Genomic DNA, 27533 nt, shown 5'->3' with positions numbered 1-27533 from the left:
AACACTCCCACGCGCACTTTATTAAGTACGGAAGGACAGGTCACAAGAGGGGTGGAGGTGGCGGGGAAGGCCCAGCCCCCACCCACCATCACTGGCACGCAATAAATAAATAAGTAAATAGCCGAGAGTGGGCACGGAAGAGAGGTGGTACTGAAAACACTGACTGCACACGGGGACATGAAAGCCCCCCTTCAGCTGTGGCCATCAACACTGTACAGGTACCATGACCAGGAAAGGGTGGGGCTTGGCCACAGAAGCCCCAGAGCATCACAAGTCTTTGTAGAGGAGGGGTGTCTTTAGGACGTGGACCACTCTTATTTACTGACTGAAACCTGGACCCCTGGCTGGTCCCGTGAGACCCAGATTATCAAGGGGCTACTGTCTCTCAGGCTTTCGGACTCTTCTACTGAGGATCTAAAAGACCACTGGGTCACTATCACTTGGGGTCCTGATGGGTCCACCCAGGGACCTAGGACATGCGAGGGTCATCGTCACTTAGGCTTCCGGTTGGTCCACTCGGGCTCCAGGACATGAAAGGGTCACTGTTACTTAGGAACCTAAACTGGAACCCCACAGGACCCAACATTGATGAGTCACTATCACTTAGCCTTTGGATTGGTCCACTTAGGACAGTAAGGGTTGTGGTTCCCTATACCTCTGGTTGACAAGGACCCAAGGGCCAGGACCTGAGGGGCAGAGAGAGCTCTAGAAGCCCCAGGGAAGGGGGAGAAGACTAAGTGCTCAGGGATAGAGGAAATCTTCAGCGGGCACCAGGGCCCAGATTTCAAGGACGGGAGGTGACAGGGAAGAAATAAGGCCACCTGGCTGGGTCAGGCCAAGATGAATCCATAGGGGACCAGCTTCTGGGGCAGCGAAGAGTGCCCAGCCACTGCTGGGAGGGGATCGCAAGGGCCCTCAAACCTTCGCCGGGTCCCAGCCCGCCCCCGGTGCAGAACTGGGCCAAGGAGCCAGTTGTGCGTAACACGGCTCATGACCCATCGCCTCCACCTATGGGATCAGGGAGTGGGGAGGGGTGGGCCTGTGGCTGCAGGTGCAGTGGGCTCAGTCCTCCAACCCCTCTGTCAAGTCTGCGATGCTCTCCACATAGTAATGGGGCACGAGGTCGTGCTGGCCGGCTGCTAGGTAGGCCTGGGCCTCTTCTAGGCGGGAGACTCCTGTGAGCGTGAGCACAGTGGTCATGCCGCAGCGGTGGCCGAAGAGGATGTCGGTCTCCAGGCGGTCACCCACCATAAGCATGCGTGTGGGGTCGATGCTGAAGTTCTCCGTGATGCACTCGAACATGTAGGGGCTGGGCTTGCCCACCACCAGGGCCTGGCGTCCTGAGGCCGTCTCCACTGCAGCAGCCAGGCTCCCGGTGCCTGTAGGGAGATGGAGACGCAGTCAGCAGGAGGGCGGCAGGGACAGCATCAGGCCCTGAAACTGGAAGTCCAGGGAGGCGGATTGTGCCGGGGTCAAATCGGCTGCTGAAACAAGCCAGAAAGCCCACTTCCGAGTCTCACTGTAGTGGCTAAGGGTAGAGACGGCAACCAGATGCCGGCATCTGGACTCCATCTCCACCGTTCTTGGCAGGCTGGCTAACCTCTCTGTGCCTTGGTTTTCCCATCTCTTATATGGGGATGTCTACAGCACTTATCTCATGTGGGTACTGTGAGGATGTGTGGAGCTACCGCAGGTAAACAGGGCCTGGCTCGGTCAGTCCTGCCTGAGGTTCGCGATTTCACCCTGGCAGCTGTGGGCCTTTGGACAAACCACTCAACCACCCCGAGTTTCTCCGGACTCCTATGAAAGCGGAATCCAAGTAATGCCTACCTCCAAAGCGGCGCTGGGCAACACGGGCAAGTGCTTTGTAAATGGAAAAGCATTTAACAAATAGCAGTTGTGGTTACTGCTGCAGGAATTCATGCGGCTGGCGTCAGAAACTGGCACAGCCCCTTTGGAACACAGCGGGGCACAGAAATGTTCGCACCTCTGACCCAGTCCGCCTCCCCCGGGAAAGTGATCACAAGAAGAGAATTCCAGCTGGAGACAAAAAGCTGCAGGCTGGAAGACATCTGTGGCTACAGTAACTGATAAGCCAAACTGTGGAACACGCCCAAGTGTCCAACAATAGGAGGACTGTTTAGAATTAAAGGACAGTCCTGTCTTCCAGACCAGTATCATCCTGCCTCACACAATAAGTCCACTGTGCCTGTCCCACAGACGTGTCTTTGTGCCAGAACATTCAGCCTTCATGCTAATGTCCCTGAACAAATGATGATAATCACCATTTACTAAGCACATTCTAAACCGCCTGGCCTGTGCTGGGTGTTTATGGAAGCCCATTTTACAGATGAGAATGCCAAGGCTCAGGGACATTAAGTAATTTGCCCAGGGTTGTACAGCTTCATAAGTGGCAGCAAAAGGATTTGCATTCAGGTGGGTCCAACCCAGCTCTGACCTGGGAGTACAGATTGTTTCCTATGCAGGAATTTTATGAGCTGGTTGTTAAAGGAAGGTACTATTAAGAGTCAACTTATGACTGGGGACAGTGGCCCATGCCTGTAATCCCAGCACTTTGGGAAGCACAGGTGGGAGGAATGCTTGAGCCCAGGAGTTCAAGACCAGCCTGGGCAACATAGGGAGATCCCATCTCTACTTAAATAAATATACATATATATTTAAAAAATTTTAAAAAAAGAAAAGCTGGCTGGGCGCCGTGGCTCACGCCTATAATCGCAGGACTTTGGGAGTCTGAGGCAGGCGGATCATCCGAGGTCAGGAGTTCAAGACCAGCCTGACCAACATGGTAAAACTCCATCTCTACTAAAAACACAAAAAATTAGCCAGGCGCAGCGGTGCATGCCTGTAATCCCAGCTATTTGGGAGGCTGGGGCAGGAGAATCACTTAAGCCCGGGAGGCAGAGACTGCAGTGAGCTGAGATCACGCCAGTGATCTGGGCCCAGATTCCAGTCTGGGCGCCAAAGCAAGGCTCTGACTCACAAAAAAAAAAAAAAAAAAAAAAAAAAAAAAAAAAAAAAAGTCAACGTATTCCAGGCACAGCTGCATTTAAAATAAATAAATAAATGAATAAATAAATAAATAAATAAATGGCCCAGCCTGCACCATGAAACCCCATCTCTACAAAAAATAAAAAATTATTGGCCTTTGTAACACCAACATCCGGTCCAGGGCACTCTTCACTGCTGTCATCTTGCGAATTTGGCCCTGCAGGGGAGGCGGGAGCAAAAGGAGGCCCCTCCATTGTGGAGGGTTTGAGTCAGACAAAAGAAGGTGGCAGCAGAGGCTAATTGGCAGTGGTCAGTGTGTGTGGACAGGTTAATAGCCCAGTGAGTAGACTGGGGGCGTGGACAGATCTCTGTCACTCCCTCTCTGCTGGCCACTGACCCGGACAGTCATTGATATTAAATCCTGGGGGTACAGGATAGTATTGAGTGAAGAGAAGTAGACACAGGATTATAGTGGGGTACGGTGGTATATACCTGCAGTCCCAGCTACTCAGGAGGCTGAGGCAGGAGGAGTGCCTGAGCCCAGGAGTTTGAGGTTAAAGTGAGCTGTGATTGTGCTGCGGCACTTCAGCCTGGGTGACAGAGCGAGACCCTGTCTCAAAAAAAAGTCAGCTCACAAACTTACAACTATATGATAATTTTTTTTTTTTTGAGACGGAGTCTCGCTCTGTTGCCCAGGCTGGAGTGCAGTGGCGCCATCTCAGCTCACTGCAAGCTCCACCTCCCGGGTTCACGCCATTCTCCTGCCTCAGCCTCCCGAGTAGCTGGGACTACAGGCGCCTGCCACCATGCCCGGCTAATTTTTTTTGTATTTTTTTAGTAGAGATGGGGTTTCACCGTGTTAGCCAGGATGGTCTCGATCTCCTGACCTCGTGATCCGCCCGCATTGGCCTCCCAAAGTGCTGGGATTACAGGTGTGAGCCACTGCGACCAGCCCATGGTAATCTTTTATTTATTTATTTATTTATTTAGAGATGGAGTCTCGCTCTGTCACCCAGGCTGGAGTGCAATGGCGCGATCTCAGCTCACAGCAACCTCTGCCTCCTGTGTTCAAGCCATTCTCCTGCCTCAGCCTCCCAAGTAGCTGGGATTACAGGTGCGTGTCACCACACCCGGCTAATTTTTGTATTTTTAGTGGAGACAGGGTTTCACCATGTTGGCCAGGGTGGTCTCGAACTCCTGACCTCAAGTGATCCACCTGCCTCGGCCTCCCAAAGTGCTGGGATTACAGGCGTGCGCCACTGTGCCCGGCCAAAATGATACTCTTTAAAACAAAGGTAGTAAGTTCTCAAAACTCATCACTTCTTAGTTATTGAACCACACTAGCCTCTGCTCTTTTTGCTCTTGAGGTTCCACCATACCTGTGATGGTGGAAATCCCATATGAAGGTGTGTGCTACTGCACATCTCTTCCTGATCCCACGTTCAGGGACTGACTTCACGTTGGTAGCTCAAGATCGGCTGTACTGGGAGTATTTACACCACAGAAGCCAGCACATGGTATAATCATGGCTTTCCCTGCTATTCCATGTTTCTCAGTGCACCACTGGTCTGATCCCAAATGCTCTGGGCCTCCTGTCTCCCTTCCCAAGGCCAACAACACTCCAAAGGCAAAGGCAAAGATGGGGAAGGGGAACAAAGGGGAAAACAGGTGGGGAGAGCAAGAATCCTCAGCCCTGCTGTCCCCAGATGAGGAAGAGAAACTTCCCAGGATCACAAGATCAAGGCCGAGGTGGGCCAGAACTCATGCTTTCAGGTGGGCCCAGGGCAACACCCCTGGGAGTTCTCCCCCCATCTGACATCTCCTGACCTGCCTGTTTTAAGAACTTGGTAGAGAATAAAAATTAGCTGGGTGTGGTGGTGGGTGCCTGTAATCCCAGCTACTGGGGAGGCTGAGGCAGGAGAATCGCTTGAACCTGGGAGGCAGAGGTTGCAGTGAGCCAACATCAGGCCACTGCACTCCAGCCTGGGTGACAGAGCAAGACTCTGTCTCCAAAAAAAAAAAAAAAAAAAAAAAAAAATTAAAGCAAAAGAGAGAGAATAAAAGCCATGTGCTCCGTTGGTGAGCGATTCCTTCTGGGACAGAAAGGGCTTCCACTGAGTCATCCCAAAATATTCTTCTGAGCTCAAGAATGGCCCCAACTCTGTCCTTCCCCACAAGGATGGAGCTGATCACCTTTGGGCCCTGTGTCCCACTTCCTTCATTCAGCTAATATTTACTAAGGCCCAACTACATGCCAGACACAGGGGATAGAGCAGTCAACACTACAAAGATCCTGACCTCACGGGAGCGAGCCTCCTAGCAGGGGCATCTGGGAACATCGCCGTCTCCCAGGCCACCATCATTCCACTCCCCTCCACTCCGTAATCCACCTCTCTGCATGTTATGCTGATGACGTATTCCTAAGACAGCAGGCCTTTCTATTTGTCAGCTCAAGTGGCTGCCATGTGGTAACAAGATAAACACACAATTTCGGAGGCCCCTGGGGCAGGGCAGGAGGAATTGGGGGTGAGATATTTGCATTATTTCAGACATACGCATCATGGGGGCTTTTATTAATATTGTCACACCACACCGCACCACACCACACCACACCGTTTGAAAGCTGCATCAAGCTGTGCACAAACATGATCGCAGCGCTGTATTTGTTAAGCCTCTGCCCCCCCCCAGGCTGTGAGAGTGACAGCAGGATGGGTGGGCACAGCCGGGTGGCTACTGAGACCAAAGGGGTCTGGATTCCACAGAGGCCTGCAAGGCAGGCGTGGGCAGGGCCTGGTTTCTCCCTAGCTCCTTGACAACCAGCCTTCCTGAGCCCTGGGGAACCTCTTAACCCACAGCCTTAACCTGAGCCTTGAGGCCTCCTGGGAAAAACTTTTCATAGCATAGCCTAAGGCAGGCAGGAGCTGCTGCCACTGAGAGCCCTGACCAGAGAGCCCTCAACACAGATCTATAGGGAAACTGAGGCTGAGGTGAGCCCACATACCAAGCAGGTGTGCAGCACAGCCAGGAGAGGCCAAGGACTACAGAATCCCTCTCTGCCATGCCGTAACACTGGGTTTACATCTCCTGGTATATTATCACTGCCCTGCATCATGCCTCCTCCAGGAAGTCTTCCCAGATGCCCCTGGCACTAGGCCCTGCTCACCACCCCACCATAATCCTGTGTCTACTTCTCTCCACTCAGTACCATCCTGTACCCCCAGGACTTAATATCAGTGACTGTCCGGGTCAGTGGCCAACAGAGAGGGAGTGACAGAGATCTGTCCACGGCCCCAGTCTACTGACTGGGCTATTAACCTGTCCACACACACTGACCACTGCCAATTAGCCTCTGCTGCCACCTGCTCTTGTCTAACTCAAACCCTCCACAATGGAGGAGCCTCCTTTTGCTTCTGCCTCCCCTGGAGGGCTGAACTCGCAAGATGACAGCAGTGAAGAGTGCCCTGGAGGTCGGTGTCGCAAAGGCCAAATTCAGGTTCCTGTGCTCTATCACTCTGCTAGGGAGTTGCTGGCAGAATTCCGCCCCACCCATCATTGGGGTGGGGTTGGAGGGTTGGAGGGGAAGCCTGGGAGGACTGTCCCTATATGTGAGGGCTGAAACACCAATTCCCAGAGGCAGGATGGAGGCAGGTGTGTGGGGACACAGGAGGTGGAGGGGCTCACTATATCTGTTCTTGGGCAGCTCACTTCCCTTCTCTTAGCCTCAGTTTCTTTCCTCTTCTTTTAGAGATAAGGTCTCACTATATTGCCCATGCTGAAGTACAGTGGCTTTTCACAGATGCAATGATAGCACACTACAGCCTTGACCTCCTAGGCTCAAGCAATCCTCCCGCCTCAGCCTCTCGAGTAGCTGGGACTACAGGCCGTTGCCACTGCATCCGGCTGCCTCAGTCTCTTTACTTGAGAAATGGGACAATAACTCCCATCTCCAGAGTAATTTGGAAACCAAAGAGGAACACACACCAAGCTGTTTCATTAAGTTCTCTGTAACATGGGGGCCTCTGGCTACAACTTACATCATCTGAACACCTACTATGTGCCAGGCACTCACCCTGATCACCGTCACCGGGCATGCTGAGCACTGCCATTTTTCACCCAGGCAGAAATGCTTGGAGGTTATGTAACTGAACACGATTACACAGCTGTGGAGCTGGATGGAGCTGGACCTGGAACTGAGGTCAAACTCCACCGCCTTTGCTCCCCACACACCTGCCTACACCCTGCCTCTGGGAATGGTGTTTCAACCCTCACACAGGGGGACAATCCTCCCAGGCTTCCTCTCCAACCCCACCCCGATGGTGGGTAGGACAGAATTCCGCCCAACTCCCTGAGTTACAATGGGCCTCAGTTTCCTCATCTGTCCAACAGGGACCACATTGCTGCCCCTCACGGGATGACGGCTACAGGGATCAACAGCCCCCACACCAAAGCACCCTGGGCCTCCTTCGCACTCTCCTGTTCCCCACCTGCCACCTGGAGACGCCTCTTCCCCGCCCCTCACCCTTAGGCGTGGAGGCGAATGCGCAGGTCGCCCCCATCTCAGTTTCCCCGCCATTCCCGCGCTCACCAGGGGTCCGGCTGCCGTCGCTCAGCGGGTGCCATGGGTCACGGTCGGTGGCCACGAGTAGGCATTCGGGGTCGCGCAGGTGCGCGCACGCCTCCCTCAGCTTGGCGAAGGAGAAGTGCTCGTCGTAGCCCACAAGCACGGCGCGCACACGCGGGGCCGCGCCGTCCCCCGCGCTCGGGTCGTCGCCCGGGTCCCCGGCCAGGCGCAGCCCCGCGGCGCGCAGCTCGGCGCGCAGCCCCTCGCCGCCCAGCACAAACACGGCGCCCGGCGCGTCCGGAGGCCCGGGCAGGCGCTGGCGCAGCAGGCGCGCGGCGCATAGCGCGGAGCTGAAGAGCTGCTCGGCGCGCAGCCCCCCGAAGCCGAGGCGCGCGAAGCGCAGGGCCAGCTCGGGCCGCGCGCGCCGGCTGTTGTTGCTCACAAACAGAGCCGCCTTGCCGGCCCGCGCCAGCCGCTCCAGCAGCTCCGGGGCGCCCGGCACGGCGCGCTCGCCGTTCCACAGCACCCCGTCACAGTCGAACAGGACCCCCTGCGCCCGGCCCAGCACGTCGCGCAGGGCCGCTCCGCGCAGCCTCTCGCAGCGCGCCATGCAGCCGGCTGGCCGCCGGCCTCCCGCGCCGCGCTCTCTCCGCGGGCACGGCGCGCTCGCCCTGGCATGTTCATCGCAGCCGCCAATTGGCGCGCTGGAAGGACCGGGGGCGGGGCAACGGCATGGTCTGCAGCCAATGGGGGCGAGAGTCTGGGAGAGGAGCGAGGCCGCGAGCTAACGGAACTTGGAGAAAGGGGCGGATTCGTGGCCAACACCGAGGGGAAGGGACCAATGAAGAGCTAGCTTGATCCTTCTTCCCGTCCCCGGTTCTGCTGGACCAGTCGCCGCCGAGTTTCAATGCGGACTACAGGCTTACGGGGTGGGAGACTGACGCTCTTCTTAACCAATAGGAATCTACAAACAAAACGCGGAACGAAAGGCCCCGCGCCCTCCAGCCAATCAGAAGCTTAGGCGAGCTGGTTGCTAGGAGAAAAACAGATGCTAAATGAACTGTCTTTGGGTCAAATCTCATTGCCCTCTGAATCGTGGACCTTCCAGTTCAGAGCGAAGTCCCAAGAAACGTGTGGGTATGATGGGGTACGAGGCACATGGTGTCTTCTTGGGTGCTGGAGCCCTCGGTCTAGACCAGTAGTTCTTCACACTGCGTTAGAGTCCCCTGGGAACTTATTTTCAGATATCATTTACGTATAGTAAAATGCATAGATCTTAAATGTACGGTTCAATGTGTTTTGACAAATGCTTTTAAAATCACCGATGTGTAGCGGGACAGATTCTCATGTAACTGTTTTGGGTGGGGACTGGGCATTTTTTGGTTGGTTGGTTAGTTGGTTTAATTCCAGGGATTCTACTGTGAGGCTAGGATAGAGTAGGGAAGCACTGGGCTAGGGGCAGGCAGGCTGTCACTGGAGCACGCCCCGGGAGGGCAGGAGCTAGAATGGTCGTGGCCAATTGCCCAGGATAGTAATGGGGTGACCCAGGTTTGCTGGGTCCCTGTCTTAGGGAGGGGGCCTTGTGATCTGGAAGCAACCACAGGTCTTGGGACCTCTGAGGAGCCACTGGTCTGCAGTGTGGGGATGAATGAATGGTGAGCTGTGGTGTCACAGCTTTGAAGTTGTCTGCCAACTTCAGAGAAGGCTGTGACCCCCAGGAGCAACTGGAGCTCCAAAGACTTGGGAAAAACTGTACCTTGTAACCCAACCTTAGAAGCTCAACTAGCTCCTATTCCCCAAGTGCCCTAAGCCTTTTGCTCCTGGCCTTTGCATAGGTAGTCTCCTTGGCCTGAATGTTCCTTTTTCCTTTAAAAATTTCACCTTCAGGGCCGGGCTCGGTGGCTCATGCCTGTAATCCCAGCACTTTGGGAAGCTGAGGTGGGCGGATCATGAGGTCAGGAGATCGAGACCATCCTGGCTATGGTGAAACCCCGTCTCTACTAAAAATACAAAAAAAAAAAAAAAAAAAAATTAGCTGGGCATGGTGGCAGGTGCCTGTAGTCCCAGCTACTCGGGAGGCTGAGGCAGAATTGCTTGAACCCAGGAGGCAGAGCTTGCAGTGAGCTGAGATGGTGCCACTGCACTCCAGCCTGGGCAACAGAGTGAGACTCCATCTCAAAAAAAAATAAAAATAAAAATAAATAAATAAATAAAATAAATAAAAATAAACAAATAATATTCACCTTCAGGTCAGCTCCTGAAAGACTTCCCTTAAATATCACCTCCTCCAGGAAGCCTTTCTTAACCACCCACCCCATACACATGAGTCTAGGTTATATGGCCACCCCTAACTTGGCTAATATGGGCTCCCAGTGCAATGACACTTGACTTTTTGAGACAGGGTCTTACACTGTCACCCAGGCTAGAGTGCAGTGGCATGATCACTGCTCACTGAAGCCTCCAACTCCTGGGCTCAAGCGTTCCTCCTGCCTCAGCCTTCCTAGTTGCTGAGACTACAGGCACATGCCACTACACCCAGTTAATTAAAAAAATATTTTTTTTTTGTAGAGATGGGGTCTCACTATGTTGCCCAGGCTGGTCTAGAACTCCTGGGCTCAAGTGATCCTCCTGCCTCAGGCTCCCAGTGCTGGGATTATAGGCGTGAGCCACCGTGCCTGGCCAGACACTTGATTCTAGTGGTTGCTTCTGCCTGTCTGTTTGGGAACTCTTTGGGTGTAGGGTTAAGTCTGGGAGCTAGCTCAGGGCCTGGCACAGAGCAGATTTAGAGAAGGTTTGAGGACAGATCCATCTCTGCTCCTTGGGGAGCCTTCCCAGCCTCCTCCCGGAAGGAGAGTGAGGGGTCCAGGAAACACTGGGAGCAGCAGGCGCTTCTGTGGGCCAAGGGTGGTGCTTTGGTTTTCAATGGAGAGCAATGCCTCTGTGGAGGGAATTATTATAAAGTTTCACAAATGAGGAAAAGGGACACCAAGAAGTTAAGTAAATTGCCCAAAATGTGAGGGACAAGCCAGGCTTAGGAGTCAGACCTAGGCTCTAATCCCAGGCCCCTGCCTGACTGCCGTGTGACCTTGGCAGGTCACTTCTGTCTGACCCTCAGTCTCCTCACTGGTAAGAGGTAATGGTATTTACTGCAGTAGGAGAAGATTAAGTGGAAATCATCCACAGAAAAGCACAGCATGTAGTGCAGAGAAAGCTCTAAAAATGTCTAAAAATGCTGTGATCTCATTTCAGACAGGAAGAAAGGAGGCAAAGAATATGTATTTTTTTCCCCTTTATAAAATTGGCTTCTTTATTTCAAGGACAGAAAATAAAACTATCATTTGGGCAGCTGCTCCAGTTTTGTCCAAAATAAATTATTTACCAGCCTTACAAAAAACATGTTGGCAAGAGAAGAGTCAGTCCCGTAGGAGCAGGCAAGCCTCTCCTTCCTTCCAGTGGCTCCCCTAGGACCTGCCAGAGAGTGGAGAGTCCGGTGGGGGGGTCCCCAAGCCCAGGGTGGACGAGGAAAAGGTCAGGAAGTGGAGGACTGTCCTGAGCCCTCCTGGCCATGGAGGCCGACCCAGTGGGCACTGAGGCACTTGTGGGCAAAGGCTGGAGGCCCACGCCCCTTTGTGGGGCGTGAGAGCTGTCCTGGGAGGGCCAGGTTGGGAGGGAGGGGATGCTGAGGGCTGCTTAGGGAGAAACCAGCCACTCAGTTGGTCTCTGAGGCAAGGCTCCTGGGGCGGGGCTGAGGGGGGATAGCTGGGGGAGTGGGGACCCCACTGACAGCCTCAGGGGCTCCTCCCTCTGTTGTGGCAGCCCCCAGGTCCACCTGTGCAGGGTTACTCAAAGAGACTGGGCTGGGGGAGGCTGGACCTGGGGAGGCCGGGCTGGGGGAGGCTGGTGAACGCCGGCTTTGGCGCCGGGCAGGCTGAGGGGGTGTAGGGGGTAACGGGGGTGGCACTGTGGGGGCTCGGAGGCTGCCAACCAGACGTCGGGGCAGGGCTTGGGGGGTCCCAGGACTTCCAGAGCCAGGGGGCAAGGGCGGGGCTGGAGGGGAGGAGCGGGAGCCGGAGACCTGGGGGGGCGGCATGGTGGGCCGGGCTGGCGCTGGGCGCTTGGCTGTTGAGGAAGGAAAGGGTGAGGGAGGTTGAGTGTCCACGTGGCCTGTGGTGAGTCCACCAAGCTCCGTGCCCCCTTACAACCCTTGCATCTGCTGTTCCCTCTGCCAGGAACACCGTTTCCACGGCTGGCTCATCATCTATGCCTCTCCTTGTGCCCTTTGCCCCCTTGGAGGCCCTCCCTGAGCACCCTAGTTAGAGCCCCACCCCAGCTGCTCCGTCACATTTTCCAGTTGTATTTTCTTCGCAGGACTTTTTGTCCTCTGAAATTATCTTGTCCATTTATTTTTAATTTTTAAAAGTTCTTAAATTTTGAGACAGGGTCTCGCTGTGTTGTCCAGGCTGGTCTTGAACTCCAGGGCTCAAGCGAGCCTCCTGCCTGGGCCTCTCAAAGTGCTGGGATGACAGGCGTAAGCCACCGTCCCCGGCCTATCTTGTTCATTTTTATTTTACTGTAGACTACCTGCCAGCCCCGGTCACGAGGCTCCCAGAGCTGTTCCGCCTATTCCTGGCTGGCCACTGCCCATTGCCTCCACTGAGTGTCAGTCACTCTCTCACCTGGTCAGCTCTGGGCCAAATTGACAGGTGAGTGTGCCAGAGGGGCTCAGAAGGAGGCCCCTGGTTTCTTCCCACCCCTGCCACCTCCTGTCCTTCACTGCCACTGCCTTTTTTTTTTGAGACAGAGTCTCATTCTTGTCACCCAGGCTGGAGTGCAGTGGCGTGATCTTTGCTCACTGCAACTTCTGCCTCCTGGGTTCAAGTGATTCTTCTGCCTCAGCCTCGTAAGTATCTGGGATGATAGGCACCCGCCACCATGCCCAGCTAATTTTTGTATTTTTAGTAGCGATGAGGTTTCATCATGTTGGCCAGGCTGGTCTCGAACTCCTGGCCTCAAGTGATCCACCCGCCTCGGCCTCCCAAAGTGCTGGGTTTACATGTGTGAGCCACTGTGCCCAGCCCCTTCACTGCCCTTTGAAGACTCCCTCCTTCTACTGTAGTCTGTGACCTCTGGGCTTCTGGAGGCACGGGACTCCAGTACCCCAGTACTCATGCCGGCTCCCCTTTAGTGGGCATGTGCTGTGTGCTAGGGCCAGGCACTCCTCCTGCAGCACCACTGCAGGCTCCATGCAGCCCCATAAGGTAAGTGCAGACACTGTCCCATTACAGAGGAGGAAGGTGAGGCTCAGACAGGTGAACTCACCTGCCCAAGGTCAAAGAGCCCAAATCTAAACCCAGAGTGCCAGGTGGCAAAACCTGGGCTCTTTACCACTTTGACTCCTGGCCTCCCCTGGCTGCCTAAAAAGATAGGAGGACCTGGGACTGCCTGTCCTCTCTCCCCGCCCACCCTCTGTCCCCTCCTCCCCTCCCACAGCCAACTCACTCCTCCGAGCCATGTCCTCCACTGGGGCAGCTGTCTCCGGGGGGCTCCTGGTGACCTTGGGGGAGGCTGGTCTGGGGGGCACCTCAGACTCTGTCCTGCAGAGGGAAGGAGAGGATGGGGCAGACTTGGCCACCTCCCGGAAGTCTCATGGAATCCTGAGGAGTCTCCAGCTGCCAGGTGGAGTCTGGATCCTCCCAGCACTCGCTATCACCCTGTCCCCATGCCACACACCCCTACCAGAAGATGCTTCTGGCATTGGTCGGGGTCTGCATCCACTGAGCCCCTAGCTGCTTTGTGACCCTGTGACAAAGTCCATGTTCCTCCAGGGACTGGGAGGGAGCCCCACCTTCCTGGTAGGTACGGCCAGGATGGGAGGTGGGACATAGGGCCTGACCTCTGCCTCAGCTCAGGGCCTCCATGTGGTTTTTTTTCTTGAGATGGAGTCTCGCTCTGTCGCCCAGGCTGGAGTGCAGTGGTGCGATCTTGGCTCACTGCAGCCTCCACCTCCAAAGTTCAAGCAATTATCCTGCCTCAGCCTCTGGAGTAGCTGGGATTATAGGCACACATCACCATGCCCAGCCTTTTTTTTTTTTTTGTAGTAGAGACGGGGTTTTGTCATGTTGGTCTTGAACTCCTGGCCTCAAGCGATCTTCTGCCCACCTCGGCCTCTCAAAGTGCTGGGATTACAAGTGTGCGCCAACTAGCCTTGTTTTTTTTGTTATTGTTCTTGAGAAGTCTCGCTCTGTCGCTCAGGCTGGAGTGCAATGGCATGATCTTGGCTCACTGTGACCTCCGCCTCCTGGGTTCATGGGATTCTCCTGTCTCGGCCTCCTGAGTAGCTGAGATTACAGGTGTGCGCCACCATGTCTTGCTAATTTTTTGCATTTTTAGTAGAGATGGGGTTTCACCATGTTGGCCAGGCTGGTCTCAAACTCCTAACTTCAAGTGATCCACCTGCTTCAGCCTCCCAAAGTGCTGGGATTACAAGTGTGAGCCACCACACCTGGCCATTTCTTTTTCTTTCTTTTTTTTTTTTTTGAGATGGAGTTTCGCTCTTGTTGCCCAGGCTGCAGTGCAATGGCACAATCTTGGCTCACCGCAACCTCTGCCTCCCCGGTTCAAGCCATTCTCCTGCTTCAGCCTCCTGAGTAGCTGGGATTACAGGTGTGCACTACCATGCCTGGCTAATTTTTTGCATTTTTAGTAGAGATGGGATTTCACCATGTTTTCCAGGCTGGTCTCAAACTCCAGACCTGAAGTGATCTACCTGCCTTGGCTTCCCAAAGTGCTGGGATTACAGGCGTGAGCCACCACACCTGGCCATTTCTTTTTGAGACAGGATCTCACTCTGTTGCCCAGGCTGAGTGCAATGGCACAATCATTGCTCACTGCAGCCTCGACCTCCTAGGCTCAAGAAATCCTCCCACCACAGCCTCCTGGGTAGCTGGGGCCACAGGTGTGCACCACCACACCGACCTCATTTATTTTTTGTAGACACAGTCTTGCTATGTTGCCCAATCCGCCTCCACGTGATCTTTTTTTTTTGAGATGGAGTCTCGCTCTGTTGCCCAGGCTGGAGTGCGGTGGCGCGATCTCAGCTCACTGCAAGCTCCGCCTTCTGGGTTCACGCCATTCTCCTGCCTCAGCCTCCCGAGTAGCTGGGACCATGCTACTCGGCGCATGCCACCATGCCCGGCTAATTTTTTGTATTTTTAGTAGAGACGGGGTTTCACCGTGTTAGCCAGGATGGTCTCGATCTCCTGACCTTATGATCCGCCCGCCTCGGCCTCCCAAAGTGCTGGGATTACAGGCGTGAGCCACCGCGCCCAGCCACGTGATCTTTATGAGATGCTTTGGCCACCGGAAGCCAGAGAGCAGGTGAGAAGCAGAGGGGGTCCCAGGCTCATTCCTCACTGCCTTCGGGTCTCTGCTTGGTCGTCTCTTCCTCAGCGAGGCCTTTCCTGGCCCCACAGGTAAAGTGGCCCCCGCGCTCCCCCTTAACCTGCTCCCCCTCCCTGAGCAGCGCCTCTCCACCTGACACTATAGAGAGAACGCACCAGTGGCTGCGCTTGATGCTGTCTCTCTCTCTCCCTGTGCCCTGGAATGTGAGCATTTGTCTTGCTCATCAGGAAATTCAAGGTGTGAACCGCAGTGCTCTGTGGTATCCTGAACAGTAGCTGCCGGGTATGGAGGTACCACGGTACCACGAAGCCCTTCCAGATTTAAACAATCAAAGAGAAGACGGTGGCCAAGCACGGTGGCTCATGCCTGTAATCCCAGCACTTTGGGGGACTGCGGCAGGTGGATCGCTTGAGACCAGGAGTTCAAAACCAGCCTGGCCAACATGGGGTAACCCTGTCTCTACTGAAAATACAAAAATTAGCTGGCTATGGTGGTGCACGCCTGAAGTCCCAGCTATTCGGGAGGCTGAGGCAGGAGAATTGCTTGAACCCGGGAGATGGAGGTTGCAAGTGAGCCAGGATCTCACCATTGCACTCCAGCCTAAGCAACAGAGTGAACTCCATCTCAGCAAAAAAAAAAAAAAAAAAAAAAGAGAGGCCGGGTGCAGTGGCTCACACTTGTAATCCCAGCACTTTCAGGGGCCAAGGTGGGTGGATCATTTGAGGCCAGAAGTTCAAGACCATCCTGGCCAACATGGTGAAACCCCGTCTCTACTTAAAATACAAAAATTAGACAGGTGTGGTGGCACTCACCTGTAATCCCAGTTACTCGGGAGGCTGAGGCATGAGACTCACTTGAACCTGGGAGGCACAGGTTGCAGTGAGCCAAGACTGTGCCACTGCACTCTGGCCTGGGCGACAGAGTGAGACTCTGTCTTAAAAAAAAAACAAAACTGGAAGGTATTTACAGATTCCAAAATGATCATCTCTCGAGTTCCCTAGGATTGGAAACAAAGCCTGGCATATACTAGGTGCTCAGGAAATTGCCACATGATGAACAGGGCACACATCAGTGGCTGAGACAAATACCGCCTCTGAGTCTCCGCCCCACCCTCTCCAAACTAGATCTGGTCTTTGGGATGAAAATGCTAATAATTACATTTCCAAAAATTCAGCTTCCAGCTCTGATACATGGTGCCTCAGGCAGGCTGACTGTGAGACCACCACAGGAGCCATTCATGCCCCTCAGTCCTCACCTTTCCTTGGTAGCCGCTGAAGCCAAGGCTGGGGCTGGAACTGGAGCTGGAGCTGGAGCTGGAGCTGGAGCCGGGGTGATGGCTGGGGTGGGCACGGCAGTGGGTGGCAGTTCCTCAGAGGCCAGCCTGTCACTGACTGTGTCCTGGAGGGTAACAGCTGAGAAGAGGCCTGACACGTTGAAGTTGATGTCTGGAGACAGAAGGAGCGGAGACGGCTCAGAGACTGCGCCAGGCTCCTCGCTCCACTGGCCGGAACCGTTTCCCCTTCCCCCGAACCCATCTGGACCACGTTCAGCTTCCCCACTCCCGTGTGAGCCTCACCACAACCCCACAAAGCAGGCAGACCATCCCCGTTGTAAAAACGAGAAACGGAGGCTCAGACTTCCTCCTGGACTTATGGTGAGTTTGTGGGGCTGCAGGGGAGGGAGCAGGGCAGAAGAAGGGCACCCAGCAGGGCGTCCATGTAGGCAGGAGCTTCACCTCCAGGGAAGAGGGTGTCTGCGCTCTGGATCAGCGCCTCGACGACGCCCACCACCTGGATGGAAGACACGGAGGCCGCATCCAGCTGGGCCTGGTCCCTGGGACAAAGAGATGCGTCTGCTCAGCAAAGGGTTTGTGATCCCAATTCTCTGTCTCGCCCTCTGCTGGGCAATGGAGACACAAGGATCCATCATATTGAGTCCTTGTTCTCAAAAAGCCCACAAACCACCAGTTGATGGTAAATGTGTCACTCACATGCCAAATGTCCCCCTTCCTTCACCCTGACAGACATCACTAATTAATCAAGGACCCTTTTCCTCATGGTTGTGATCTAGACAGCCTCTACCAAGCAAATGCAATCAGCACGTGGGAGGAAATCTTGCCATCTGTGGCCAGGTGAATAATGATGACTCCTCACATAGCACTGCACTTTACACTTTAATTTTATTATTTCTTCTTTTTTTTTTTTGAGATGGAGTCTTGCTCTGTCACCCAGGCTGGAAATCAGTGGCCCGATCTTGGCTCACTGCAACCTCCACCTCCCGGGTTCAAGAGACTCTCCTGCCTTAGCCTCCCTAGTAGCTGGGATTACAGGCGTGTACCACTACACCCAGGTGATTTTTGTATTTTTAGTAGAGACGGAGTTCACCATGTTGGCCAGGCTGGTCTCGAACTCCCGACCTCAGGTGATCCACCCACTTCGGCCTCCCAAAGTGCTGGGATTACAGCCATGAGCCGCTGCGCCCAGCCTATTTCTTCATTTTTAGACACAGGGTCTTATTCTGTCGCACAGGCTGGAATGCAGTGGCTCCATCACGGCTCACTGCAGCCTTGACTCCCCGGGCCCAAGCAGTCCTCCCACCTCAGCCTTCTGAGTAGCTGAGACTTCAGGTGCGCACCACCATGCCTGGCTAATGTTTTTAATTTTTTGTAGAGACGGGGTCTCATTAAGTTGCCCAGGCTGGTTTCAAACTCCTGAGTTCAAGTGATCTTCCCACCTTGGCCCCCCAAAGTGCTAGGATTACAGGCATGAGCCACTGGACCTGGTTTGCACTTCACAGTTTCTAAAACATTTCCCAATTCATCATATAACTCACTCCTCAAAGCAAAAGCCCTCAAAGTTTGTATGATTTCTCCCCAATTTACAGATGAGGAAATCGAGGTTCTGAGGGTGACTTCCTCAGGCCCATCTCTGGAAAGTGGAGGGGTGGAGCTATTAGTAGAACCTGATCGGGCCGGGCACGGTGGCTCACACCTGGGGCGCGATGGCTCACACCTGTAATCCGAGCACTTTGGGAGGCCGAGGCTGGTGGATCACAAGGTTAGGAGATCGAGACCACCCTGGCTAACACGGTGAAACCCTGTCTCTACTTAAAATACAAAAAATTAGCCGGGAGTGGTGGTGCGCACCTGTAATCCCAGCTACTTGGCAGGCTGAGGCAGAGAATCGCTTGAACCCGGGAGGCGGAGGTTGCAGTGAGCCGAGATCGCGCCACTGTACTCTAGCCTGGGCAACAAGAGCAAGACTCCGTCTCAAAAAAAAAAAAAAAAAAAAAGAACCCGATCTCTGGGCTCCCAGCTCCCCCATGCCACTAAACACCTCATCACCACCACTGGCCAAAATGCCAGAACTGCCTCTCTCCAAAGCCCTGTGGCCTGCACAGCCCCTTTGGCCTGTTCCTCACGGCAGCCTCAAAAACAGGAGCTGCTCAACCCACTCCAAAAATGGGGACACCGAGGCCCCGGGGAAAAATAGACAACAGATGGTTGGGGTGGGGCAGGAGGGGCCTTCCTCCTGCCACCTCCCCCAGCCCGCGGCCCCTCACCCTTCTTTCTCAGGTGGCCACAGCAGGTTGGGTCCCAGGACGATGGCGATGTTGCTGGGTGTCATCTTGTTCACCTCCTGCTCCTCGGCCAGCCGTGCCAGGAACTTCATCAGGTACCTAAGGGCGGAGGCAGGCTTAGGCCAGGGGCAGAATGCACCCAGCCCTGAGAATTCTCCAGCCCAGGGTTTCCAAAGAGTGTGAAAGACACCGCCCAGAATGGTCTTAACATTGTCACAGTTAAATCAGCTTGTCCACTGAGTGCCAACCCTGCAGCGGGCACTGAGCCAAGGTGAGTCCTCAGCAGCCACCCTACAGGGTAGGGACTGTTACAATCTGCATTTTCCAGATGATGATGCCGAGTGGCCTGCCCAGAGGTGGCATGTGAAGCCAGGCGGTATGGCTTCAAAAGTTCAAGGTCTCATTTATTTCAATGCTTCGCATAAAAATATATGACTAATCCGGCTGGGCGCAGTGCCTCACGCCTGTAATCCCAGCACTTTGGGAGGCTGAGGTGGGTGGATCACCTGAGGTCAGGAGTTCGACACCAGCCTGACCAACATGGTAAAACCCCATCTTTACTAAAAATACAAAAATTAGCCGGGTGTGGTGGCAGGCACCTGTAGTCCTAGCTACTCGGGAGGCTAAGGCAGGAGAATTGCTTGACCCCAGGAGGCGGAGGTTGCAGTGAGCCGAGATTGCACCACTGCATTCCAGCTTGGGCAACAGAGTGAGACCCTGTCTCTCTCACACACACACACAAAAATTATATATATAAATGACTAATCCATCAAAGCTGCACTTTCAGAAATATTTCTTAGGATACAGTGGCAAGGCCAGGCTCAAGCCCAGGGTCCCAGGGTCCCAGGGTCCCTGACCCCAGCTGGGCTCTGGCTCTGTGGCAGGCTGGGGAGGCGGGCTCGGGCTCACCTGAGGTTGCTGAGGTTCTCAGGGGGCAGGCGGCTGCACACCTCTTGGAAGGCCTGCAGCCGGGCCCCTGGCTCCTTCAGGCTGTGGGGGAGTGGAGAGACCTGTCACCCAGCGCAGGGCTACGCCTTTGCATCCTCCTCCTCCCCATCCCCTCCCTCCTCCAACATCCTCACCTGGCTGCCGTCATCCAGTCGTCATAGAGGTCGAAGGTCATCAGAGGCTCCGGCAGCTCCCGCAGATACGACTTGAGGGCACCTGAAGCAGGGGTGTGGGGAGGGTCGGAGGCAGCCCCCACCCCGCTCTCCCACTCTCCCTGTAGAAAGAACCTCCGGCCCTTGTTCACACTAACGTCACTAGGTCTGACAGTTTCTTTGGGCTGCAGGCCCTTTTGAGAAAATGAAGGCTAGCCATCTTGTCCCCAGAAAAATGTACAAACATTTTCAGGGGACTCATGATGGACCCCACCTTAAGAACCCCTGAGAGTCCTCAGTCTCAACAGAATATCAAGTCTTAAAGCCAGGCTATCTTGGGATCATTTCAAGCCGCTGCACCCCTTCCCCCCAACCTCCTGCCCAGGGCTCCCCGGATCAGGCACCTGCCACGGCGTGTGGGTCGGAGCAGAACTCCTCCAGGCTGTGGGGGTCCGAGGCCATCGTCTGCTTGAGACGCTTCAGCACCGAGGCCCCAGCAGCCAGACGGAAGAGACCCTGTGTTCAAGAGGAGGCAGGCAAGGGTCATAGAGGGGCAGGCAGGGCAGGACACTCTGACGCACTTGTAGCCTGGGGTGTGCCACTGGCCTTTGCTAGGCCTGTGTCCCCGCTGGTCTGGCCAGCAGTGTGGGCACCATGGTGTCCACGGGCCTCAACCTTCAAGGTCTAGAATTCTGAGCAAAGGGCGGGGCTGGGAAGTCTGGGAGGAGGTGGGAAAAATCACGGGGAAATGGGAGCTCAGTCAGAAGTGGAAGGGAGGGGCCGGGCGCGGTGGCTCATGCCTGTAATCCCAGCACTTTGGGAGGCCAGTGCAGGTGGATCACTTGAGGCCAGGGGTTTGAGACCAGCCTGGCCAACATGGTGAAATCCCATTTCTACTAAAATAAAAAAAATTAGCTGGGCATGGTGGTGGGCATCTGTAATCCCAGCTACTTGGGAGGCTGAGACACAATCGCTTGAACCTGGGAGGTGAAGGTTGCAGTGAGCCAGGATCGCACCACTGCACTACAGCCTGGGTGACAGAGCGAGATCCTGTCTCAAAAAAAAAAAGGGTCGGGTGCAGTGGCTCATGCCTGTAACCCCAGCACTTTGGGAGGCTGAGGCAGGTGGATCACCTGAGGTTAGGAGTTCAGGACTAGCCTGGCCAACATAATCTCATCTCTACTAAAAATTACAAAAATTAGCTGGGCGTGGTGGTGCATGCCTGTAGTCCCAGCTACTTTCGAAGTTGAGGCAGGAGAATTGCTTGAACCCAGGAGACGGAGGCTGCAGTGAGCCGAGATCGTGCCACTGCACTCCAGCCTGGGTAACAGAGCAACACTCCATATCTCAAAAAAAAAAAAAAAAAAAGAAGTGTAAGGGAGAAAGGAGGCCCCAGCAGGATTGCTGAGCAGCTCAGAACTGTTTTGGGGTATCTGCCACCACTAGGGTCTATCTTCAGAACAGGGGGGCAATGTATTCACAGCAGATCCAGCCAGTGTGTGGCAGTGGAGCCCCTGGTTTGAGAAGCCACCTTCTCATATAACTCTGGGCGTGGTTACCTCTCTACCTCTGTCTCCCTCTTGTGAAATTGTGAAATGGAGCTAGGAATGCAAAGGCTTCTAGCACAGCGCTTGGCCCACGCGAGCACTGACACGGGGGAGGTAGTGTGGATGCCGCAGGAAGCAGCCATGTCTTCTCCCAGGGAGCTGGGCTCCAATGAGGGAATTACAGGCACCGGGACAGGGCAGCAAGTTGGGGGTTTGGGACAGAATGAGGGCCCCAGTGCTCCTTCCCCACCTGCCCCAGGGGGCCCCACCTCTTCCTTCATGCCCTCAGAAAGCAGCATCATGACGCAGGCCTCGATGGGCAGGGCAATCTCCCGGCCCAGCTCTTGCAGGTGGGTTGCCAGCGACACCCCATACACCCTGGGGAAGTGGGTGGCTGTCATCGAGGGGGAGTGGTCTGCAGGGATGAAACAGATCAGCGGCCCAGGGCCTTCCCACCCCAAGCAGTCAGGCAGGGGCACCCCCCTGATGTCCTCAAGGTGGTACCACCTGCCACTGACTGTCCAGGCACACATCTGAAGTCATCCGTCACATCTCTCGAATCAGCCCGCCTCCACTGCTTCTGTCCTAGTCTAGGCCACCGTCGCCTCCTTCTGCCTAACAGGCCTGGCTCTAGTCCTGCGCCCTTCACTCCACCCTCCACACAGCAGCCAGAGCAGCCTCTCCATCACAGATTGAGCCTAGCTCTCAGAACCCATCCACAGCTTCCTGCTGCCTTTCAGGATGAAGTGCGAGCTTCTCAATAAGCCCCGAGCAGGGCAGGGTCAGGAGTGTGGTATCGCCGGTCCTATGTCCCCACCTGCTTGGCTGTGGTTCTCCCTCAGCTCAGCCAGGGCTGTGTCCAGCGAGCTCAGTGACCTGCGATGGTAATCGGCCTGAATCTCCAGGAGCTGTGGGGATGAAGGGACACCCTGAGCGCAAGTGAGGGAAGCTGAGCCTTCTATAGGGTCCTTGAGAGCAGATGCCCCCTCCACCATCTTAGAGCCCCAGTGGCCCCTGGCTCTGGCATTCAGCCCCCGAGCTGTGGATGACTGGGGCCCGGTCTCGGACTCACATGAATGAAGTAGTTGGCATAGGAGTCCTCCTTGGTAACAAAGTGGTACAGGTCAGCCAAGTACTCGTCCTTGGGGACAGAGAGGGGAGAGCTTACATTGGGTGAGGCTGGGGGTCTAGAGGGGAAGAGGAGGCTTGGAAAGGTTGGTGACCTCTCCCAGGCCACACAACTGCAGGTGGAAGGTCCCAGCCAGGCTCCTCTCTCTGCCAAGGTTGGTGCTTGGGGCCAGCCCCTGGGAACTCCCTCAAACTTTTCTGGCTTCTCGTCCCCATCTCTGTGTCCCCATAGCCTTAGCACAGTGCCTTGTTTTTTGTTTTGTTTTGTTTGAGACGGAGTCTCGCACTGTTGCCCGGGCTGGAGTGCAGTGGCGCGATCTTGGCTCACTGCAACCTCCGCCTCCTGGGTTCAAGCGATTCTCCTTCCTCAGCCTCCTGAGTAGCTGGGATTACAGGCGCCCGCCACAACACCCAGCTAAGTTTTTGTATTTTTAGTAGAGACGGGGTTTCACCATGTTGGCCAGGCTGGTCTTGAACTCCTGACCTCATGATTCGCCTGCCTCGGCCTCCCCAAGTGCCGGGATTACAGGCGTAAGCCACCACGCCTGGCCTTGCACAGTGACCTGTTATTCACCATTCAATCATTCTTTCATTCACTCTTCATTTATTCATTCACTCGCTCACTCAACAAACAAACACAAGCAGACTCAGGAAACAGACCAAGTCTCCGCCTTCCCAAGTTATGCATGGGGTACAGACAGAAGAGGCTATGAGGGAATGGCGGAGCTCTGCTGGCTCCTAGCCACATGGCCTTAGGCAAGTCATGTCACCTCTCTGAACTTCAGCTTCCTTGCCTGTGAGATGGGGCCAGGACCCACCCCTGCCACCCCTACATATCCAGGGGACCCCCATGGCCCTCACCCTGCATTGCTCCACCTTCCTCTTCAGCTCCTCCTCCTCCTCCTTCAGCGTCTCCACCTTGTTGGCCATGGTCGTATGGCTGTGACTACCCGGGCCGCCTCCCAGGCCTTGACTGCTGCCTGAATTCTTGGTTGCCTGACTGAGCCTGGGGATGATCCCAAGGTGAGCTGGTCACCTGCCCTGTTGCATGTCCAGAGCCAAGTGTCCCCTCCATACAGCAGACCACATGGGATTCTAGGATTTAGAGCTGCAGATCTGAGAGCTCCACTGGCCAGGGCCTCTGCCCAGGCTGGGCCATGAGTGCTCGGGGTTGCCCCCTGGTGGCAGGTTTGGTGATCACAGCCACTCCACAGAGTGGAGAATGGGGCCGCCGCAGGACTGTTTATGGCGATCCCAGGCTTTGGGGTCGGACCAGCATCAGCTGTGACACACACGGGCACACCCTCACAGATACCCTCACCACCTGTGTTCCTAAGGACCAGGCGTGCACAAGTACACACACTGTACTCAGCAGACCCCACAGCATCCTCCTGGTGTCGCCAGGGCCTCAAAGCTCTATGACCATCTCTGTGGGCTGACCCAGGTAAGAGCCCCCTGAGCGGCTGGGGCTCCCACCTGCTCTTGAGTGTGTTCCAGTCGGACACGAGCTTCTGGAGGCTTTTCTTGTGCTTGAGGATGGCTGGCAGCTCCTCCTGGGGATGGGCATGGGGGGGTCAGTGTGCTGGGGGAGGAGGGAGCCAGAAGCTGAGGAAGCTGGGGGCTGGGAGCAGGGCACAGGCTCACCTCACTCAGCCTGCTGAGTGGCTGCAGGACATCCCTCTCCAGGGTTATCTCAAACTCGGCCAGGATGCGGGCCAGCTGATTCTGGATGGCACAGCTCATCTCCAAGGCCTTCCTGTGGACACGGCACCCCGTGGGTCCAGGCGCCCGCTGCCCTCACCTCCACTGGAAACACTTGGTGGGGCCTCTCCTCCCTCACTTCCGGCCCCTCCTAGATATCCTTCATCTCTGCTAAGCCGAACACCCTCCCAGGCTTGGCCACCCTCACTGACCTGGGCACTGTCCCCAGCCTGGTCATTCTTCTGATGTGGATGCCCTCACCACCTGGACCCTCTCCCAGCTGAGATCACGTCTTGGTATCCCCAGGTGAGGGCTGGGCCCCATCTGTGCTCACCCCATGCTGGAATCAGGGTCCAGCTCCTTGAAGCTCTCGGCCATCGTGGTGGACAGAGCCATGAGGGGAAGCTTCTTCTGCAGGGAGGGTGGGGCCGGCGGTGAGTGTCCGTGCCTCCCTCCACCCTGCCTGAGCACCAGGCCAGCCCCTTGGGGCAGGGGAGGAGGGAACCCAGGAGGGCCACAGTCCCAGATGAGAGTGGAAACAAGATGACAAGGCGTGGTGGGGGTGACATTTCCCTAAGAGCATGGATGGAGCCCCTCTCCATCTGGCGTGCCTTTTCCTCTTCCCAGGAGCCACTTGACTGGGCAGGAAGGAGTGACCAAGTCCTACTGCAGACTGGGAAACTAAGATACAGGGAGGGCAGGGAGCTTGCCCCAGGTCACACAGCTGGAGGGAGAATGGGAGGGGGAACTGGCCTGGGAGTGGGGGCTCTTTCCCCTGTCCCAGGGTATATGTGGCTGACCTAGCCACCGCTGAGCTCAAATGCTCTATGGCTCCCAATGTCCTTGCCTTGGCCACACTGAATTGTCAACTGATTCCAAAACATGGCCCCACACTCCCACCCCATCTGGAGTTACGGAGAATGCCTGCCCTGGGATCAGAGACCAGGGTTCAAACCTTAGCTCTGCCACTTACTAGCTATGTGACCTGGGACAAGTGACTTTACCTCTAGGCCTCCAGTTCCTCATCTGTAAAACAAAGCTTGCTCCTGGGGTTGTGCCAGTGTTCCATGAGACAATGCACTAATATGTTAGCAATAGGCTGGCGGTTATCAGCCAATAAACGCTGCTTCTTGATTAATACATGAGTATCCCTCAAAAGCCAGCTCAACTGCTACCTCCTTCAGGAAGCCCTCTGAGGCTGCCCCATTGACAGCCTGCTCTGCGTGCTGATTGGACAGAGAAGTTCAGGTGCTGTCAGAGGCCTGGCCTTGGCTTATGGGAACTGGTGCACAGGGAAGTGGGGTAAAGGTGATGGGGAAGGTATAGGGCCTCTTGAGTGCAGTGCCAGAGGGGCCTTGGAACAGAGCAGTCTCCATGCCCTTGGTGCCAGACACTCAGACTGGCAAGGAAACCCCAGCCCCGACCTTGCTTCCCCATTGGATGGAAGTCTCCTGCTCAGGCTCCTCCTTCCCGGGACCCCCTACTCACCACCCGCTTGTCCATGTCTGCCCCGCTCTGGCCCTGCAGACAGGCCTGCAGCCGCTTGTGGACGTTGTGGGCTGCCCGCTTGGCCGGCTCCAGCCGCTGTTCTACCTGGGAAGGAGGTATAGAGGTTAAGGATCAAGAGAAGCTGTCTCCCCCGAGCAGGAAACTTTCTCCTGTCCCCTGGGGACCCCATGGCCAACAGCTTGAGGAATGACTCAACCCGGGCCCCTACCTGGCGTCCCCACCCCGGCCCTCTGCTCCGTGACAGCCTGCACAGGCCTGCCTTCCCACCGGCCCGGCCCAGGCACGTACCTGCAGCAGGTCCTCACCCAGGAACTCAGCGGTCTCCGGGGTGCTGCGGGGGGGAGAGCGGTTCTGCTGAGCCTGCCTGGGTTAGAATGCCCCCTGCTTCCCTTCCCCGCAGCAGGGCACCTGGACCCCAGTGCTTCCACCGTCCCTCCCAGGTGCGACCTGCCCTGGGTGGCCCAGTTGCTTCATCCCAGTCGGAGCACATTCCATGGGGGTGGGAATAGGATACATGGGTTTTTCCTCCTCCACCCAGGGCTGTGTCCTGAGAGAGGGCGGACAGATGAAACTAAAGGGGAGGCTGAGAGACCCACCCAGGGCTCAGCTTTGGGACACGGAAGCCTCTCTTCTGCTCACTCCCAAATCCTCAGCCCACCCCGGGACGAGGAGTATTAGCTGGCCCCAAGAACGGGAAGTGCGGGAGCTCAGACTCCTAGGCACAGTCACACAGCACTCTGGACTACAGCTGTGGGCAGGGGTGCACAGGCCCTTGGCCCCCACCTGGGGACACATGGGGGATGCCAAGGCCCACCGCAAGGTGGTCTGACTGCCCAGGCTATGTAGGCATCTGTGCCAGTGTGAGACTAGAACCAGGTCTCTGGACACCCGGTCCCCTCCCTGGGCCCAGAGAATGGGGAACTCCTGAGGCTGGGGGAAGACGAGCAGAGAAGACAGGCTCTCAGAGGCTCCCCAAACTTCCGGCCTCCATACCACCGGCTCAGAGGCTGGGGGTGGGAGCTGGGAGACCTGGGGATGTTTCCACCTGAGTCCAGGAAAAGCAGAAACGAGACAGAGAAGCAGGAGGCCCCTGGGCTTGGGGGGAGGGGGAGGGGAAGGGACGCTGCAGGCCAGGGGCAGGCCCCTCCTCCCACCAGGCCAGGACCCATCTCCTCCCCTCGCCCCAGGTCTGTGGCCCTAATCGACCCTCCTCCCTCCCCCGCCCAGCAAGCGGAGGTGGTGAACTGCCCCATTGTCCAGAGGGGACAAGTGAGGTCAGGAGGACCATCCACTTAGAGACTCGTGGAGGCAGAGAAGTCCCAGTGTCCTAGGGCAGAGAGCATTCTCCCGCCTGAAGCCCCCTCCAATCCGGTAAGGGGGGGCATCCCTTCCCCCAAAGGCCACCCCTGCTCCTCCAGCTCTGCCCGAGAGACGGGGGCGGCGTTCAGAGGGGAGGAAGAGAGGGCAGGAGTCTGGCCGCTCAGAGGGTGGCTGCCCAGCTGTCCCCAGCCTCCCCCACCCCCGTCTCCCCGACCCTTTTACGACCCCTCAGGTCCTGCCGGGGTAAGAGTGGGGCTGGAAGGGGGTGACACTCACCGTCCCAAGCTGCCCGTCTGGGCCAGCTGCCGCATGCGGTGCAGCTGCCTCTTCATCATCTTGGGGGCGGGCTGGGGGTTGCGGGGTCACGGCGGGGGTCGCGGGCCCGGGGAGCCCCCGGTGCAGCCTGCCTCTCCTGCGACGCGGCTCTTGCCCCGGATGGGTGGGCGGCGCTCTCGCTTCCTGGGCCGCCGCGCGGCTCTTGCTGGCGGCCGGCTCTCTCCTCCCCCGCTCACGACTCCGCCCCCGGCCCCCAGGTCACTCCTCTCTCCAAGTTGGTTTCCTCGCTCTCCCCGGGCTTCCGGGCCCCCCGGCGACCCCCGGCCGGGCCCCCGCTGCTGTGTGTCCGCCGGCCGCGGCCGTCCACAGGTTGTGCCCGGCTCCTCCTCCCCGCAGCGCCCC

The 27533-nt window shown here is 56.2% G+C and overlaps 1 protein-coding gene and 1 long non-coding RNA gene across 5 annotated transcripts; one reads left to right on the top strand and one right to left on the bottom strand.

Annotated features, from left to right (window-relative positions):
* LOC100435859 (chronophin) lies at nucleotides 1-27533 on the bottom strand. Of its 4 annotated transcripts, none has more exons than XM_054543401.2 (18): nucleotides 27132-27525; nucleotides 25824-25866; nucleotides 25515-25619; nucleotides 24361-24437; nucleotides 23970-24081; nucleotides 23802-23878; nucleotides 23187-23331; nucleotides 22270-22338; nucleotides 22015-22105; nucleotides 21467-21612; nucleotides 20055-20166; nucleotides 19633-19714; nucleotides 19460-19540; nucleotides 18533-18649; nucleotides 16707-16804; nucleotides 16227-16416; nucleotides 13070-13164; nucleotides 1-1379 (listed from the first exon to the last, which is right to left on the bottom strand). In XM_054543401.2, the coding sequence occupies exons 1-18, from the start codon at nucleotides 27188-27190 to the stop codon at nucleotides 1063-1065; spliced, it is 2016 nt and encodes a 671-aa protein (XP_054399376.2). In that variant the 5' UTR covers nucleotides 27191-27525; the 3' UTR covers nucleotides 1-1062. The 4 variants fall into 4 exon arrangements, with proteins under 4 accessions (XP_054399376.2, XP_024095477.1, XP_054399373.2 ...); XM_054543398.2 differs by lacking the exon at nucleotides 1-1379 and adding an exon at nucleotides 10849-11689 and having other exon boundaries at nucleotides 27132-27533; XM_054543399.2 differs by lacking the exons at nucleotides 1-1379; nucleotides 24361-24437; nucleotides 25515-25619; nucleotides 25824-25866; nucleotides 27132-27525 and adding exons at nucleotides 10849-11689; nucleotides 24239-24345.
* On the top strand, nucleotides 16799-18658 carry LOC134761207 (uncharacterized). The gene is made up of 3 exons (XR_010139525.1): nucleotides 16799-17102; nucleotides 17855-18027; nucleotides 18546-18658. It is a non-coding gene; the product is annotated as an uncharacterized LOC134761207 (long non-coding RNA).

Source organism: Pongo abelii, chromosome 23 (genome assembly GCF_028885655.2).
Source record: "Pongo abelii isolate AG06213 chromosome 23, NHGRI_mPonAbe1-v2.0_pri, whole genome shotgun sequence".
Classification (NCBI taxonomy): Eukaryota; Metazoa; Chordata; class Mammalia; order Primates; family Hominidae; genus Pongo; species Pongo abelii.
The sequence above is the reverse complement of the archived record's forward strand: the minus strand, read 5'-3'. Positions and strand labels throughout refer to the sequence as shown.

Excerpts from the sequence above, each read along its gene's own strand:
- LOC100435859 (XM_054543398.2), bottom strand. The coding sequence starts at position 27,190 with ATGATGAAGAGGCAGCTGCACCGCATGCGGCAGCTGGCCCAGACGGGC. Across the intron at positions 19,541-19,632 it reads GACTGGATGACGGCAGCCAG|CCTGAAGGAGCCAGGGGCCC; the intron begins GTGAGGATGTTG and ends ACTCCCCCACAG. Across the intron at positions 16,417-16,706 it reads AGACACCCTCTTCCCTGGAG|ACATCAACTTCAACGTGTCA; the intron begins GTGAAGCTCCTG and ends TTCTGTCTCCAG.